The sequence below is a fragment of the Caloenas nicobarica genome, chromosome 1 (genome assembly GCF_036013445.1).
Source record: "Caloenas nicobarica isolate bCalNic1 chromosome 1, bCalNic1.hap1, whole genome shotgun sequence".
Taxonomy (NCBI): Eukaryota; Metazoa; Chordata; class Aves; order Columbiformes; family Columbidae; genus Caloenas; species Caloenas nicobarica.
Genome location: NC_088245.1, coordinates 52,757,513 through 52,776,314, shown reverse-complemented (window position 1 = coordinate 52,776,314; position 18,802 = coordinate 52,757,513). Strand labels below are relative to the sequence as shown.

General features: G+C 37.5%; 1 protein-coding gene across 1 annotated transcript in view; it reads left to right on the top strand.

Annotated features, from left to right (window-relative positions):
* TMTC2 (transmembrane O-mannosyltransferase targeting cadherins 2) overlaps positions 1 to 18,802 on the top strand; it is a 255,769-nt gene that overhangs the window by 184,663 nt on the left and 52,304 nt on the right. Inside the window, exon 8 of the mRNA XM_065639501.1 lies at positions 11,213 to 11,334. Coding sequence (XP_065495573.1) covers positions 11,213 to 11,334 — 122 coding nt within the window. The remainder of the gene's footprint in view (positions 1 to 11,212; positions 11,335 to 18,802) is intronic.

Below are 18,802 nucleotides of genomic sequence, written 5' to 3'. Positions count from 1 at the left end.
AGAAGCTGAACATAAACTGGCAATGTGTGCTTACATCCCAGAAGGCCAACTGTATCAAAAGGGCTGTGTCAAAAGAAGATCAGCAGGTTGACATAGGTGATTCTTTCCCTCTACTCCACTATTGTGAGACCCCACCTGGAGTACTCCACTCAGCTCTGGGGCCCCTAACACAAGAGGGACATGGACCTGTTGGAGCAAGTCCAAAGGAAGGCCATGAAAATGATCAGAGGGCTGGAGCACCTCTCCTATGGAGATGGGCTGAGAGAACTGAGGTTGTTCAGCCTGAAGAAGAGAAAGCTCTGGGGAGACCTTATAGCAGCCTTCCAGAGGGACTTATAAGAAAGCTGGAAAGGGACTTTTTACAAGGGCACGTAGTGGTAGGACAAGGAGTAATGGCTTTAAACTGAGAGAGGATGGATTTAGATGAGATATAAGGAAGAAATTTTTCACTGTGAGGGTGGTGAGGCACTGGAACAGGTTGCCCAGAGAAGTTGTGGATGCCCCATCCCTGGAAATGTTCAAGGCCAGGTTGGACAGGACTTTAAGTAACCTGGTCTAGTGGAAGGTGTCCCTGCCCATAGTGTGGAGGGGATGGAACTAGATGCTTTTAGAGGGCCCTTCCAACCCAAACCATTCTATGATTCTATTTAGAATGCATGGTGTTTTTCTTGGCCTCGAGAGTCTCTCATCCACTGTCTTGGAGACCTCCTATACAATTTATACAGGTTTTTTCAATCTCTCATTTAGTCATATTTGAAACTAAGAAGAAATTGTATATACTTTAGAGAAAATGGAGTGAGACTGATTATAACAGAAAATTTAGTGTGGCTCTTGTCTGTTAAATTTCCTTGTAAACCAACAAGATGTCCAAACAGACCCACAGACATGGCTGGATTTTTTTTCAGAGTGTGCCAAAAACTAATTTCCCAGCTGATATACTATTAGTTAGACATCTACAGTGAGAGAATTCTTCTTCCAGGACCAGCCTATCTGTTCTTCAGAATTTTAGCAGAGTCCCTTGAGTACCGCAAGAAAAATTAATTTAGCTGAGGTGGTATTTTGTTTTTAAACTTCAACTTCTGATGTTCTTCATCACATCTTTATACAGAATACATTAAACAAATAAAAGAAAGAAGATAATATGAGTTATTTATAGTATTCAGATCTGTAGACAAGAGGATAGGTTCTTAATTGTTCCAGAGATGCTTTTAAGTAGAATTTTCTCTGAAACAGCATGTGTTTTGCTAAGCAACATCAGTGTCTGGCCTAGTAGACTCCTTGAGCTCTTATCTGGGACAGAAAAGGGTGTAAAATTCCTTTAAAGTTCTTTGAAGTAGACCAATTAAAAATACATGTAGAAACAATTAGGATCAACAGGAAGCATGAGAGGTTTTGTGGCTTTTCCTCCCCTCCCAATGCCTAAAATAAAAGGGAGTGTATTAGTTGATACCAATTGGTTTGACACAGTTGATGTAGGGAGGCACTACTCACTCTTCTCTGCTTATTAGGAAAGGCATCTTTTATTAGCTCCTTACAAGTACTTGGGCATAGGAAAAAATATTCTAAAATTCTGGTTGTGACTGATGCTACATGTTTGCAAATCCCTGTAAATGCTAAATTGAGTACTTCTCTTGTCACAGTGACAAAGTATCCAATGTCAATAATAGTATAAACGCTTCCTTAACAGTCATACAGCTCAACGAAGAGTTATTTCCTCTGAATACTAAGCTTTATCAGATAAATGCAAAAGACTAAAATCCCTAAAATGCACAAGTTGATTATTGTCTGTGCTTTCGTTCATAGGGAGTCTTAGCTCAAACATTGTTTTATCAGTTTTATTTATCAGCACTTGCTGATAAATTTGGTGGAGTTATCAACAGTCACCGCTCCGTGAACTAAGCCTCTACTTATTATCACTGTCCTAAAGTGATTGCTGAAGTACTGCAGTGCTCCAGAAAACCCCCTGAAGTTTGACTGACCTCTTTAGGGCTCATATGTATTTCCTAATTCTGATAAAATTGCTCCTCAGAAGTACAGAAATTGGAAAAAAAAAGCTGTTTCTAGCATGATGGTTTGTTCCATCAAAAAGCAGGCCTGTGACACCCTTTTTTTTTTTTTCTCCCCCATGAATAGATGGTCCCTTTAGAACCACTATGACCTGTGAGATTCTCTAGTTTTTACTTTTTTGCCAGTTGGCTACTTTTTTAGGTTCAGGGGGCCTTTCTTAGCTTCCTTTATAAGCACAGTCCGCGATGTCCAAGTTCACTCTGTTCCTGGGATTTGCATTTATTGACTCACAAAGCGATGGAGGACACAAAGGCCAGCTCAGTCCTTTGCCCGGGCTTGGCTGCTGCTGCACTTCCTCCCTCCACGTCTTAGCCCAGACTCTGGCTTCTCTTCCCTTCAGGCAGCTGCCGGCACTTTGCGGATGTCCCAGCGGCACAGCAAGTTAGGGTCAACTAAGATTACCGTAGCCCCTTTCAGCCTGTTGCAAAGAGCAACAGGCTATTATGGAGCTCTGTAAAGTACAACTTATCGTTAATGTAGCATATTGCAGCCTTTAGGTACTTAAAAGGAGCTTATAACAAGGATGAGGACAGACTTTTTAGAAGGATGTGTTATGACAGGACAAGGAGTAACGGCTTTAAACTAGAAGAGAGGAGATTCAGGCTAGACATGAGGAAGGATTTTTTTACAATGAGGGTGCTAAAATACCGAAACAGGTTGCGTAGAGAGGTGGTAGATGCCCCATCCCTGGAGACATTCCAGGCCAGGCTGGACGGGGCTCTGGGCAACCTGATCTAGTTGAAGATGTCCCTGCTCATTGCAGGGGGTTGGACTAGATGACCTTGGAAGGTCCCTTCCAACCCAAACTATTCTGTGATTCTATATATGTGTATTTTGGTTGCTGTTGTGATGGCAGTTGTTGCAGGGAAACCAGAACTTGCTTCACGCTGGTTGCCGAGGTGCGGCTTGTTGGCTGTGCTGCAAAGGCCATCCAAGAGGCCACATAAAGCGTCGGGTACTGACTTGAATCGAATGCAGTGCAGCTCTGTTAACAGCAGGACTCAGAGGGATTTGTTTAAAGCTGTCCTGGATTTGTCTGCATGAGTGTATGTGACTGTGGTTAGTTAGGTTAGTCTCTCTTACCTGTAATAGTGTAAAGTTAGATGACAAGACAGAGCTAGGTAGGTATGCTCTTTATAGTGTGGAAAGGAAGAGATACCTCTGGGGAGTAATTAGGCCCATCTAACTTAGCTGTCTATTTTAGATTATACGAATAATCCCCTGCAAGCATACTTCTACTGTAAAAGGAGCTGAGATGACTCGCTTAGACTTGCTAGCTCAAATTGGGTGAGATAAATCCTAAACACCTCTTCGGTCATCTCTTTGCATCGGGTGTGACAGGAGAGCAAGGCAACCACATCCATTATCAGGAACGCATCCGCTCTGCAGCTCGTATGGTGTCACTGGGCACCCGAAGGCTGACTGGGTTGTTTATTTCTGTTTCGATGTTCAAGATAAAATTATAAACATTTTCACTATAACACTGTCTTTGATAAACAGTGTTACATAAACTTGTCTGCCTACTTATGCATTTAAAAGGGAGACCGGAGGAACTGAAATAGGCCAGTCCTGTCTCGTGTGCTTGGAAGTGCATGAGCTGTGCCTGCTCACCGTGTGCGCATTGCTGGGGAGGAAGGGGGAGAAACTGGGGAGTGCTCCCCGTCTGGTCAAGGAGGAAGAGTCCTTCCCTGTCTCTCTCCCTGTGGAAAAACTCTTCACAGTCTATCATGAAATCCAAGAGTACAGTTTGCAGATTGTCTGCTGCAGTTGCCATTGTGAGTTTGATGTATTCTAAGTCTCTGGCAATAGCTCTGCTTGGTTCAGTGTTAGATATTGGCATGTGGTGCAAGAAAACAGTGCTTCCTCTAATTTTTAATAATTCTTCAGTCATTTCAGTGGAGATTTCTGGAGGATTTTTTCTCTATATGATGTACATGACATACTCAAAAGAGAATAAGCAGAAGATGAACTGTTTAAACTGAATTAGGGTTTGAACTCCAGCACTCAGACTGTGGTAGCATTAACACTCCGTCAGTGTTAAGCCTTTACACTGCCTGCTTTCCCTGTTTGTGTTACACTCCTTTTCCTGCCCCTGCTTCTATTGGCTTTTTGCTCTGACAGGCCCAGAGACTCCTCCAGTGTGCCAGCCTTGCCGCTGACTCTCATCCTTTAAAACTCTGAGTTACTTGCCTCTTAAAGGAAAAAGAAGTACTGGGCCTCAAGAAGCAAGCCATCCATTTGACTTTGCATTTTATTCACGGTACAAAAGGTGGGACCAGAAGACCAGCATCAGATGTTCTAAGTTTGTACATATGAAAATTTGCAGGGTAGATTTTGGTCTCCTGTTGCTGGATTTATTTTGCCAGGTGTGCAACAACTCAGCTAAGGAAACCATATGTTTCTCTGGCTTTGTGCCAAGAAGTAAAGCCTTTTCAATTTTTTTTTCTTAAAAGAACCCAAACCAGCTAAAAGTTAAAAATCTAAAACTAGAATCAAAATAATTATTCAACAAGCTGTATAAGATTGTCTTGGCATTTATTTTCTCTATGTCATATTTCTTTGATGTAAATTAAAAAGTACATGCTAAGGTTACACAGATTAATTTGCTTGGCATGGTGACATGCACTACAAAGGCCAGAGTCCAGCTCAGCTGCATTAAATAGGTAATATATTTTGTTTAAAGTTTCAATTAAAACCTGGGGTCAAAAGATAAAATGGTCCCTGTGGGATCTTGAACACTTTAATGCCAATATTAGGATTGCTTAAGGATCAGCGTCTGCTCTAGATGTCTTTTGCGTTCCTTGAAATCTGATATTATACAGTTGATTGTATTACATTGCTTTTAAAACCACACTGGCCCACCTGCTACAGTAATTCATACTTCTGCCAGTTAAGTGGTATGAGGTGGACCATGGAGGCTTTATTTTAATACTGAATAGTACGAAGAAAGATGTTGGGGTGGCATTGTTCAGGTTTAGTTTGGCAAGATACTGTCATAAAGACAAATGTCTTGATCGCACTTCTGCCCTTGCCAACTAATGTCTGCATGTCTATTTTCAAATGCATTTAATGCAAAGCCTTACAAACATTTTTGATGAGAAATGCAAGTTACAAAAGAAGCTAACATTGCAGAAGTGAATACAGTTAATGATGCACAAATTAGCTAATCTGCTACATTGCACATGGACAGAAAAGAAATCATCCACAAGTGGCAGCCAGGTACGGAACAGGAAAAGGGAGCCAGATTTTACATGTGGTGCAGAGGTTTGCATCATAAGTACAAAGGCTTAGCATACAGAGAGACTTTCTGTGTCGATGATTATAACATGACTATCGCTTTATTTGATTATGCTTTTGGGTGGATGTGGCTGTTTGTACAAACCTGTTAATATTATTAAGGCTCCTATCCCATTTGCCCCTTGCTCCTATTAAATGCTTTTTTATTGAATTACTTTTAAATATTGTTTAGAACTCCAAGAAACATTTTGCTGGCATAGTTTTACAGTTCATGCTGTGCAAGACTTACTTTTTAAGAGCCAAAGATGATTAAACCGTGAAATACATACCCCACACCATAACTTAGGCAGGGCATGGTACCTGCACTGGCCTCAACTCCAGTCACCAGCGTGCTTCCTGAGCATCCCATGAAGCTTTATTGGTAATTTCTTACTAAATGTACGTTACAAAGTTTTTTCTTTTAAAACTAGCTTGGTTGGAAAAAAATATTTTTTTATATGTATATTTTATTTATATTCTAGGGAAATAAGAATGGAGTCCACTCTGCTAGTGATGGAGTAAAAGGCTGTGCTTCCTTCTCTCCCCCACCCTGCTGCTTTAACCCTTCCCACTCTGAGACTTTGCAGACTACAGTAGATTAGAACTGCTGTCCAAAACGGAGTATAAATCTCTGGGCTGATTGCAATGTCTCCTGTTTCTTCACTTTGTCTTGTTTGAGGGATTCAAGCTGAGTATGAAGGTTACAGCAGTGGATTGCTGATGGGGCAGTGGATGTAATGTTTGAGACTAGTTTGTTTTTGTTGTTATTTTTTTTTTCCCAGGTTCTCAGATTTTCTGGGTTTTATCTCTTTGGACTGTTGATCTATAATTTCATGTGAAATGCTTGAGCTTTCTTAGGCAATATTCTGAAAAAGCTAAGAGTCTAAGCCTGAAATGCATTTGTATTTTAAACATATGTGGTTTTGTATGAAAACAAGTACAATTGAACATTTGTAGACCAAAGATATGGTCCTATACTGACATTGGACTACAGGGATCCCAGATAGGCATGATTCTAATGGAAAGTGCTTCTATTAAGAGAAAACGGCACTGGCATAATGTCTGTGTTTTACTGACAAAAAAATATTTAAAATGTCTGTAAATACAGTAAAAGGCAAGAAAAGCATACAATCACTTGTTCAGTTATGCATTCTTAGTTTGTACCCTTATGATTTACTACTGGTTGCAAATCAGTTGGAAAACGAAAATGAAATTATCTATCTCAGGTGAGCTCAGTGCTTCTATTTGTGTCAGTATACTTCTTTCCCTGGAAGTCTTTGTACAACAGAAAACAGCTGTGCAGAGTCCATGCTGTTCCATGTTGCAACTGATTTTATTTTGCCCTTAATTTATATCTGTTCTCCAGGTATTTTCCTTCAAAAGTAGCTTAGTGGTCTAATTAAATCAGATCAGAGGCTTTGCTTTGGCTAATTTGAGACCTATAAGAATCTGCTCAACTGAAGTAAATGTGGATTGATTCCCATCCATCAAAAGCCCTCTTATAATACAATATATTCCTTGAAATCTTCAAGGAGATTATTCTGTAAAAGGAAAACAACAACAACAAAACCAGCAAACCAAACAAACCAACAGCAATAACAAGAGAATACACTTAGTCTGTGCAGAACTTGATGCTCATTAAGTTCACATGCTTCAGCTGTTTCAGAGGAGATGTGCGTGCACTGAATATTTCTCACTATTAATCTTTTGCAGTATATCTTAAATATCATTACAGTACAACATCAAACCATGCATCTAGATTTCTCATGTTATTGTATGCACTGGTACCTAAGGGAAAAAAGAAGAGAAGTTATATATCCAGGGAGATGCATTTATGGTAAGTGCATCTGCAGCCTTGATTTGCACAAGAACTCTGCACAGTTGCTTTATGAAAGACACAAATTCCTTGTGGTATTGTGGTACACAGGGATGCAGACCTCTCCATCATTTTCTAAGGCAACCTGTTTATGTTCCCAATTCAAAGAAATGGTGGAAAAATGAAATTTAAATCCTGACTGAATGTATACATTAGAGACTTTTCAAAGTACATCTCTGTCTTCCTTTCTGTTTTGACATCTACTCATCAATGCCAAATTCTGTACTACATTTTTCCATCCAGAAACCTGAGTAGCAGATAGTTAACACATAAAAGGATGATGCAAGGCAGACGTGCCCTGCATTGTCTCCCTTACAGAGATAATTTTTGACTTGATTTTTCAGCACTATCTGTTTTGGTCCTGAGAGGAGGACCACAGGAGGAACATATGTTTTTAATCTGAAAGTATGGGTACATGACACATACATGTAATAGTACAGTGATGTTACATCCATAGTTCCATTGTACTTGCCCATCGATAAGTCTGACGTGCTGCCTTTGCTTGGTATGATGAGGTGCATCTGACACAGAGCAAATATGAAATCAGCAGAGGTTAATTTCAAACTATGTAACATACATTCATGTAAATGGTACCTAAATTTTCTTTTTAACAATGTGGTATGTATTAAAAAACCTTAAGTTCTGTATATATATATATATTTTTTTTTAGGATTTGTGTTAAGTTCACATTCCACTTAATTATCAAGTATAAAGTTAGCCTTTCAGGGGAAATAGCTGTTAGCAAGCTGATCCTTTATTAGTATTATTATTTAATATAAATATTTAATGTTTAATATTATTGTTATTGTTTTTTCGTTATTCTTCATCAATTCATCCTGGTATCATTTCAGTGGGAATTTTTTGGTGTTGTTTTAGTTTATTGGGGTTTTTTTTGTTGTTTTGCTTTGTTTATTTTAAAAGTTCCAAGTATTCTGGGGAAATATGGGGAAATATCATTTGGAGAATGGTAGTCTGATCTCTATGGCAAAGAAAATCTACTCGAATAGCAGGATTTTAGTTATAGTGGTGTATGTCTGCTTAAAAGGTAACCCATTACTCATTTCTTTGTCATAAAGCATTAATAGAGGTGTTACTGAACTATGTATGCACTCCTTTAAATAGTGTTTCAGTTACATATTAATGTTTTTTTGCACTACCTTAGTAAATGAGAGTTACAATTTAATAATCTATATTCTTCCTTGTAGAATAAGCTAAGAAATGGGTTCATAAGCCCCAGAAAATATAGCTGAACTAACACCTGTAAAAATGGAAACAGTTTTAAATTACTGATCTGCACCCTTTTACCCCAGCTGGCTATTGAATTTCTTAGTCATTGTGCAGACAATGCTGCACGTGGCTGCATGTTGATACAGACTGGAGAACTGGAATAACTGTCAGTTTGTCTTAAGGTTTCCACTGCCATGAATTTCTTTCTCTGTTTTTGTTACTTCTCTTGATAATTTAATTAATAATTTGTGTGGGTGTGTGACCTTTCAGTTTTTTAGCAAGAGTTTTGAAAGATTTTGCGAATTAAGTAATTGTTAAAGTAAATATGGAAACCAGCTCACATGTACCGCTGGTTTGCAAATTTTTTGTCAATGGACACTCTATTCTTTTCCTGAAGATTAAATCATTCATGTTGCAAGTTTATAACAATATGTGGTTGTAAAATACAAATATTATTTTTCTTATTTTTATCTCAGACACACAAATGACAACAATGAATGACAACAATGTCATTTATGTCATGTATGTCAATTCATACATGTTTTCTCTGTCATTTTGTTGGAAAACTATCTTGAAATGGAACAGCTTTTGTTAAAATTGCATCAGTCTAACACAAAGAATCACTTGATTGAATTAATGCTTCAATTAACAGTTGCTTGATTTTATTCTGGTCTTTGAGTATGGCAGTGGCACAGCCTCTATCAGTTTTCAACTTACTTTGATTTCTTTTTAGATAGGAGTGTCATTGTAAATAATTTAGAAAAGGAAATTAATAACAGACTCCCTAACAGTACTTCCTTCTGTAATAATGACATGTTCTATGCTTATAATATGGCAAATCTTGATTATATGGGGTTTATGGGCAGAAAAACAGACTCTTCAGAAGAAAAATGTTCAACTATAGAGAATTCCCTCTGAAGTCTTCAGGGGAATAAAATTCCTTTTCGTATGGTTTGACATTTAGATTGACATATTGTAGCCTCGTTTTGAGATGTGCCACTCAGAAATACCCTCAAAGTTTTAGGAGCTTAGCTTGTAAAGTAGTTGAGCTCTTAAAACCTATTAAAAATTGAATTTCCCAGTACTTCAAAGATGTTAATCTCTTCTTATATCAGAATCTGTCATGAAAAATAGATTAGAATCTTAGATCTTTTTGAAATTTGGCAGTGCATTCAACATAGACTACCAGCAGATAATAACTCCATCTCTTATGGCTGCTTACATTACTTTTTAAAGGATCTCATTGTTAATTGCTTGAAACTTTGCCAAGCTGTAACAGGTTGGGCTGGAATTTTCCACTTAAAGAAAAGGGCAATATGGATTCCTCATTTCCTGTATGCTAAATGAAGCAGGGGCCTGTGGGAACAATAATATGCAATCAAATAATTAAACATTCTGCCGTAAAGCGTACAGCTAGGGAGAAGAGTTGAGGGGAGCATATAGCTTGACTCCTGGTGTCTTCCATCCTTTCAACACTTGACTTCATGACTTTCTTTTTGTGTGTAACAAAGTATAATGCTACATCACCTATTTGTGAGTGCTGGCAGAGTGAAAAAAAATGTGTTTGACATTGATATCCCTGAATTTGATCATGGGTTTTTCAGGGTGCTCATGTTCGTTTGGAGTGTCTTTCCTTTTTTTTTTTTTCCCTAATTTCCCTTGATTTTGGGGGGAAATGACTTCTGGGACTGAAACGTCAGCTGCTTCTGTGTATGTAATCAGATATCCAAGACCAGTGCATGAGTACAGAATGTTCTGTAGATTCTTCAATTAGAAATCTTGGTCTGCTAGATTTACAGGCTTGCACCCCTTTTGGAAAAGCTCTGGTCATAAAAGTCATGTTGGCTCCACTTAGTGTTGTCTCAATGTGACTTCTGACTCTACATCATGCTTATTTTGTCTGTGGGCTGTGTTTTGGTAATTTTGCTTGCACTGCACCCTAACTCCTGAAACTAAAAAAAAAAAAATATTCTAACTGGGCTCAGTCCACTTCTCATTCATCAAGAAAATCTTCTGTAGCCCCTGTAAAATACTCGAGATGAAGTAGCTCCCATGATAAGAGTTCCTTCTATTTTCCTTCTTCAAGCATGTAGGTGGTACTTCCTGAGTTGTAGTGGTGCGATAGTTGGCCTCAGGCTTGAACAGAAAACACTGGTCCTTCTGTCTGTCTCTGATGCACTCACAGCTGTTCATCTCCATGTGATGCAGAACTGGGGGCAGTGTCTCACCTGGAGACAGGCTTAGCTGTCCTCTTCTTGGGTCAGCCATAGTCCTCTCTTGATCCTCCAGTGGTAGCACTGGATAAACTGTGACTTCATAATTTTGGGAAGTTACTTAGCCATTTATTTGTAATGAATCAGCTAGTGAGATGGTGAAATCCTGGCTCTCCTGTAGGCATTTTCAGTCTTGTCATTGGCTTGGGCAGGGGCACATTTCATCTAGATTCTTGAAGTATTATGATTAAATGCTAGGGCATCCTTTATTCTCCCCGCCACTCCATGATGTGCAATGTAGACTGATGGAAAAGAAGTAACTTCTCTATAGTAGATGTCATAAAATTTCTGTTATTTTGAGTTTTTTTGACTGAAACTTAGCATCTGCAGCTCTCTCTTGAGATTTTGCTTTTTCATTGCAGGTATTCAAAGGACTTCACCCTTTTCAAGATCTCTGTCCATTTAATAAACAGCAAATGATAAATGGGATAATAAATTGTGGAGACCTTGAGAAATTTTGGACGTTCTCACTAACATTTGTCTCACCCTGTAGGAGAAGCCTATATGAGAATGAGCCGGCTGCCTGAAGCAGAGCGCTGGTACGTGGAGTCACTGCGATCCAAGAGTGACCACATCCCAGCGCATCTCACCTATGGAAAACTGCTGGCTCTGACGGTGAGTTAATCAGCAGCTCCTGGGAGCTGGTCCCAGGCCCTTCGAGAAGTTGAGGTAAAGGGACGGGAAGACTTTGGCCTGCAAATTGCTTATTGCCCTATTTATCGTGCTATTTCAGTCATGCTTTCTGATTAAGGGTTTTGACAGCATAGTTGTTTGGGTTTTGGGGTTTTTTTTGTGAAATATTGCAATTTTGGAGGCTGAATACTGCACCTTGATGAGCAATAAAATACTTTAATGCACACTTGCTTACCTATACTTGCTCTGTGTCATAATTGTAGTCTATTCTCACCACATCTCTTGCTACCTTTTTTTAACTACTCTTGCTGCTTCTTGTATTCATAGCAATACATATAGATAGGTTCCTGCCCATTCTAGTAACAGCAGCATAAGATGAAAAGATGGTGCTGATGCCCTGTTGGCTTTTAGTGACATAGGACCTCATAAACACAAAACAAAGCAAAACGTTGATGGCAAAGTAATTAGAGATGGCAGAAAAATTTTCAAGTGATTATGTCATTCCTGAAAAAGAAAATTCATTTGATCTTTTGAAATTTGGCATTTATTTCATGTAATTGTTTCAGCTACAAAGTCTGAAAAGACATTCAACAGGAAAATAGATGCTAAAGAGATTTGGCAATAGAATATGGACTTTTTCTGTCTCCATGTTGGTCACTTACCCTTAATCAGTTTTGCAGCCTACCATCTGCTCAGTGATTCACATTAAATTAGTTTTGTCTAGTTTCTAGTGTACTGAACTGTACTAGTATTAGTTCCCATCGCAAATACATGATTTCTGTAACTGATGTGCTTCCTGGAAGTCTGCATTGACTTCCTGGAAATTCAGTAGCGTGAGAGCTGCTCCCTTTGGCACAGTTGTTTCAGTCCATACCTAACTTGAGGTACCACTGTGATTTATGCTTCTTTTAAACTTTGCTACCTAGGTTTATGATCATTTTCTCACAGCCTGGATATTTAGGAGAGAGGAAAGCCTACTTCAGTCAGTTTTCAGTTGTTAGAGGAAAGACATTTTAGAGGCTTCTTTCCCCTCATCTCTTTGAACCAAACCTTCAGACTTTTTGCAGTCCTGTTTCTGAGTAGAAGTGCTGCGACAAAACTATTGATAACGCTTCTCCGTGTCTCTTTTCCAGGGAGAAATGTGAGATGGTTGATGAAGTGAAGGGTAGAAGTGGGTGGTAATATAGACAGAAATTTTTTCTCTGTCGGTGAAATTGGGGCATGAGGGAGGAGAGGAGGAAGGTATCAGACAAGTTCCTAAGTTCCAGCCAAAGGCACTTCTTGTATAAAACAAATAGCAGTAAAGTCCCAACTGTAAAGTTCACAAATTCAGCTGTGTTTTACTTCCGGACTTAAATTCCAATGAAGTTGCGTAACTTTAAGCCTAGCTTTTCAGCTTCCTCAAGTCTCTTGCCAGTATTAATGCTTGCTAAAAGCAGCCTGACGTGATTAATTTAATCCCTTAGGGCCACTCTGGATACCTGGACCACCTTCTTGTACCTTCTGTTTTCTTTGCGTTCCCATAAAGAACTGTGAGGGCAACCTATGCCACATATGGTGACTAGAGATTTCCAAAATTGCTTACTTGTTACAGCAGTCTATCCTTTCCCAACTTCGAGCGAAAGCTTTTCAAGATTTCATAAACAAGGACATAACAAATGAGTCTTCTAGAGTGTAAACTGTTTGCTTTGTTCATGTTGTCTGTCCTTCATTCTGTCAAACACAAACTAGGAACTCTGCACGTTTTCTAAATCCACAATGACCTGTCTGTATCTTTTTCTTTTTAATTTTAATATTGACTTCCACAACACATTTAAAATAAAGGCATCATATACTACCTTAGCTTATTAGCTTAGCAATTAAACATAAGTAGCTGGTTTTTTGTGGGTCGTTGGTTGGTTGGGTTTTTTTTAGTATTAGTAGTATTTCCAACTTGAACAATAACCTGCATGAGCAATCTGGTAGGGGATTGGACAGGATGATATCTCAAGGTCTCTTCCAACATGAATCGTTCTATGATTTTCTTCACCTTTCTTTGTTTTCATGCTGAACTTAGTTCCAGTTTATTAAAAGGTAGTGTTTTGAATCTAAGTTGAAGTACAGACATGTATTTAATATTAGCACCTACTATTCTCTCTTACTGAAAAGAGATTTTGCGGAGGATTAGCTTCTGCTAGAATGGGTTATCTCTTGTATGGTCACAAGTGACATGTAAAACTGTAAAGAAGGTAAATCACAGTTCATCTACTATCATAAACTTAAAATGATTGTAATCATGCTGTAAGTGGCAGATACTAATTCATATCATTATCTCAGGTTGATTTTACCAGGTTGCCATTTGCACATAGCTAATGTCACTGCTGTTCCAAAGGGCAATTTAAATTTTAAACTTGCGTTTTTTGAGAGATGAATAAACAATAATAAGCAAAAACATGAACTACACTGTTTATTTTTCTTGGACTAATTCTTTTTGCTTTCTATGTGCTCAACATAACCACATACAATTTTTAAATTATTTCATTTGTAAGTTTCCGTATATTCCAGAAAAAGTCTTCAAAAGACAACACAATGTTATGTTATTTTTGTGCAACATTCTTTTCCAAGATGAAAATCAGCAACAACATTTGAGGGTGTTAATAAGTAGTTTGTTTGTTTACTTCTAGGAATGTTTTCAAGAACAGTTAAAAATGTATTTATTTGAGAACTGGAAAATTCCTGAGAAAGAATTTTATTTCTTCTGAGTTTAGAAGTATGTGAAAATTGAGATTATAGAGTGTTGCAAACCCAATCTCTGACACGTGGTTACACAAACCTGAAGAAATAATATTTTCTTCTCCAAAGCCTACACAAATTTTTGCATGTGTGTATCTGAGAATATGGAAACATGCAAAACCAAAGTAACCCAATAAAAGTAAAATGTGAAATAAAAGTCCAAATAAAACTAGCTTTCCTTCCTACTCCCAAAAACCTACTGATGACAAACTCTTGCCCATCTAGAATAATTCTAAATATTAAACATGGCATTTCTGCACAAAATTATTCTGACCGAAGTTTACTTCCTGAATAACTTTAAAGATACATTCATAAAACTCGGAATTTGCTGTTCAGCTTGTAATAACTGTAATTTACATTGACACAAAATCAACCAACCAATGAACGAAACACCAAACCGAAAATAGCTGTTAATTTGTCATTGATTCTTGAAATACCTAAGTGCTACAGTTCTAATTTGCATGCGATAAAACATTTGGAGTAAAAAATTGCTTATTAGTACTAAATTTTCTCTGTTTTTATTTTAATGCAATTATTTGTCTCAAGGGTTGTTAGCTCTTTTGGGATACAAGAAATACCAGGTGGACTTGGGCATGCTGCTACGTATGCAGAAAAAAACAGACCAACTTAAGAGGTCCAAAGGAATAGCTAATGAATTTACAGTCGTCTTACCTAATATAAGTCACAAGTATTTCATAACCCCTATATTAGATAATGTTATATGTTCATATCTAAAAATTACAGCTCACTAGGCTACAATTTTCCTGAAAAAGTATTAGAACAGTGTAATTTAGTGGTTGAAAAGCATGATTAGTAGCTCAGCTAGCAGAGTAATTGGAAAATAGCCAGTTGTCTGTGGCTTAAGTTTATGCTTTCTTTTTTTTTATTATTATTAATTTTTCAGAAACAAAATGTAGCTGTTTACAACTGCAGTGCTTTAGCATTATGTATTTCCAAGTGTTTTTCATATCTTTAGCTTGTTAAGCTGCATAAATTACTTGAGAAATTTATTTGTCAGTGTGGCATATTAGCTGACCCAGCCAATCTCCTGGTAGCACCGGAGTTTGGTACCAAAGCATCTGAGCCTCATCCCTTGATTAGGTAATTTATTTCTATATCACAAAGAAAAGCATAGTTTTTGTAAAAGGCTTTAAAATTGCAAGGCTCCCAGTTCTGAGATAAAAATGGGTCTGTCAAAAATGACAGTGCCAGGTGAGGCCTTGAGCATGTGCTGTAGTTAATTTTCCATTTTATAAGCAGACCTTCTAGAATAAAAAGGGTTGGCCGTTATGCTAAAAAATTCATTTATAAGTAAGGCTTTTAAGCATTTTGTCTCATTTTAGGCTTCTTAAAGAAACGACTGAGAAAACCTCCTTCCTCATGGCTGGCTTCTCTGCCATCAGGCAGTGGGTGGTTGTTATAGTAGCACACTAGTCTGAGATGCTTTATTTCAATTATAAATAAATCTGTTTTGAAGTTTTGTTTTATCTGTTTTGAGTGAACTCAAGCCCACAAACCACCCCTCATAGCTTGCAGTAGTGCCTATAATTGCTAAAGTACTTAGGGACAGCCCCATACTGTAACATTTAGTGTGTTGCATCTAGGAATTACAGGCTTTGCTGTATTTCTTTGGAAAAAATTGTATGGTGTTTTCTTCCATTTTACACGGCACCACACAGTGCTGTTAATCTCCTGTTTTTTACTGGCTTGGAAAATTACCCAAAGTGCTGTAAGAAAAATTTACTCTGCCTTGTAAAATATCTGTGTTACAGCTCCAAACCGTATTAAATTCCATAACAATTACCCTAGAAGGTTTGCTAAAATATTTTATTTTAAAATGTTTTCTTCAAAGGGGCATGGGGAGAAAGCAGACATAGACATGACAGAGAATGGCAGTGTTTTGGATTAAAATAAAAGAGACAGGATTGTGACATTGAAGTATCAACAGTGAAGTTAAGTACTTTTTTTGAGTTTCAAAGTACTCCCTTCTCAGTGGGTGGCCATATTTTTGCCTGCAGTTGTTTGTTGCTTATGTTACAGACAAACAGAAGGCCAGAGAGGTGTCCTGCCACCTTTGGTTAGTTGTGAAATTATTCAGAGTGCCACTGTCAAATACCCTACTGTATTCAGTAATTGTTGAAGTCCTTGGAAGCCATCTCAAAATAAATATAAATAAATGACAACGCAGAAAGAAATGGGACAGCAGGAAAAAGGGGAACATAGTACAATAACGAATAGACTAATTCAACATTTACTGTTTCAGTAATTACTTGCTGCTTATGTTGCAGCACAGAAAGGAAATTTGCATTTCTGTTGGACAGCTCTGTCAAATTGTCATTTTTTATGTCACTGGTTGATTGCTACTCTTTTTCTGTCTCTCTAGATTTACACAAACTGGAAGAAAGCAGGGATGAGGTAGAAGAGTTACGATGTCAAAAAAATCATGACTTTTTTTAAGACATAACAATTAAAATGCTATATGTTAAATTTAGGTATTATTTTCTAGAACAGATTCTCTCTTCTTTTAGTAATAATTTCATTTATAACAGACAATCACATAATTATTTTTAGTAATATTTCTTTTAGGAATGATAAATAAATGCTCTTTAATCTATGAACAGACATTTTCTGAATGCGTTAATTTAATTAGACAAGCAAAGCTGTTAGATATTTCATTTTGGGAGGCTAAATCCCTTAGCTCTTAGTACTGATTCTAGGAAGAATTTTTAAATGAAAGTTGGATATTTCAGTTAAAGTCCCATCATAACGAGGTATAAATGATGTTGAATGCTTGAGAAGGCCCTCCCTAAGAAGTCAAGGTAAGCCAAGCAGTAGCCATTGCTACTTTTGTCTCGTGTATTCAGTTCATCTTTGGGATCTGACACAGACACTACAATTTTTCTTGCCACTTGAAATCCCTTGAGGGATAAAACTGATCCAAGCACAAAGTTTGGATTTAGTTCTGAAATTTGCAAAGTGTCAGAAGTTGTTTTCGTTTTTGTTTCCAGTTTACGAGGAGTCTCCTTGTTAGGGGATCTGGGAGGAGTGGGTTTCCCTCTTAAATGTAGGAAGTTATGTCTATTCACTTCAAAACCATAAGCCCTATTTTTTTAAAAGTTTGGTTATCTGGAGCATTAACACCTCCAGGCTGAATGTCAGGATTTCCGAACTACAGAAATTTCAATAGGTGACATCTATTGAGCTTGTATTTCTTCTGAGGTTGGCTGCGTGCCATAAGTATTGCATCCATAGATATACTTTTCAGTCCCCTTAGGACATATGTTTGGCAGCATGCCAAATGTAACGGAATTAATTGTAAAATGGAGCATTTTCATTTAAATGTAACTTATCTGTCGAACTAGCTGGTGAATTACCCTGGAGCAGGTGTTTAGGCACATAACCCGTCACTAACCTCCTTTAGGGATCTCATCTTCTGTATCATGTTTCCAGCTTCCTGTAGACAGGAAAAGGGGAGCCCTAAACTTCTCGCTTTGCTCAACATAAATTTAAAGCTTATTATAGAAAACATCACTGACACAGGATGAACTGCTTTCATGAAAGAAAGAGATCTTTTTGGTTTGCTACATGGTTGTATATTGCCAACAGTCACCTGTTATTACTCTGTGTGTAGTAATTTTGTCAGTAATCATAGAAAAATGCATGATCTAGGCCAAATTTAGTTTAGAAGATATTCATAGGACTCAGTGAAAACAATATGTGGAGATAGTAAATTTATATTCCACTGACTGGCCAGTGAAATATGAGTAGATATTAATATACTACTTTATCAGAAAATATAAAATGTGGCTTAAGACTGAACGGAAAATGAAGTGCCTAACATGGAAATTTACTTAACATTTCATTACATATTCTTAATATAAAATAAAGCTTAATGACTGAGGTGAATATTTCAATATGGGTCTAGACAGTAAATAAATCACAAAGTGTGGAATGAAATCTCTTCCTTAAAAGTTTACTTAAGACTGTACACAATCTTTCTTGGTTTTAACAGTGCTGTAATGGGTTAAATTCCTTTTAGAGTTATAGTTTCCCAAGAAGAAAGGTTAAAGAATGGGTATATATTAAAAAACCAAAACAAAACAAAAAAACCCCACTAAACTTCAAGGAGAAAAAAAAGTACTATGCGTCTATTTCTTTTGTATATCATTTTGAATGCTTTAATAAAGCAAGAATGCTTTTTCTGTTATGAGATCAATAAAACAAGAAAATGGATGTCAAATAAGCAGTAATATATTACTGCTTAATCAGATGCATACTGCTTTACTTGAAGAAAATTTCACCTTAAGACACTCTGAATCATGCTCCAAGCCACTAAAGTTATGAGCTGTGCTTTAGATTTCTAAATCTATATGTAAGCACTGGTGTCACATTCAAAAATGCTTACGCTCCAGTGGATTCCCACCGAAGTCAGTGGGCAATGCTTGAATCTCAGCTGTCTGGGTATCATGCCGTTAGTTATCCCCATAGATGTAGACCCAAGAACCCAGTTTATGTTATTGCATTCTAAAATAACCTTGGCTCATAGAAAAATTACACCGACTTCAGTAGAATCTCAGTCAGGCTAGTAGATGGATTTTTAGTCAACAAAAATCCACCTGTGTTTGAAGGAGACCTAATGCGATATATTTAGAAGGAAGGAAACCACTTAAGGTGCAAA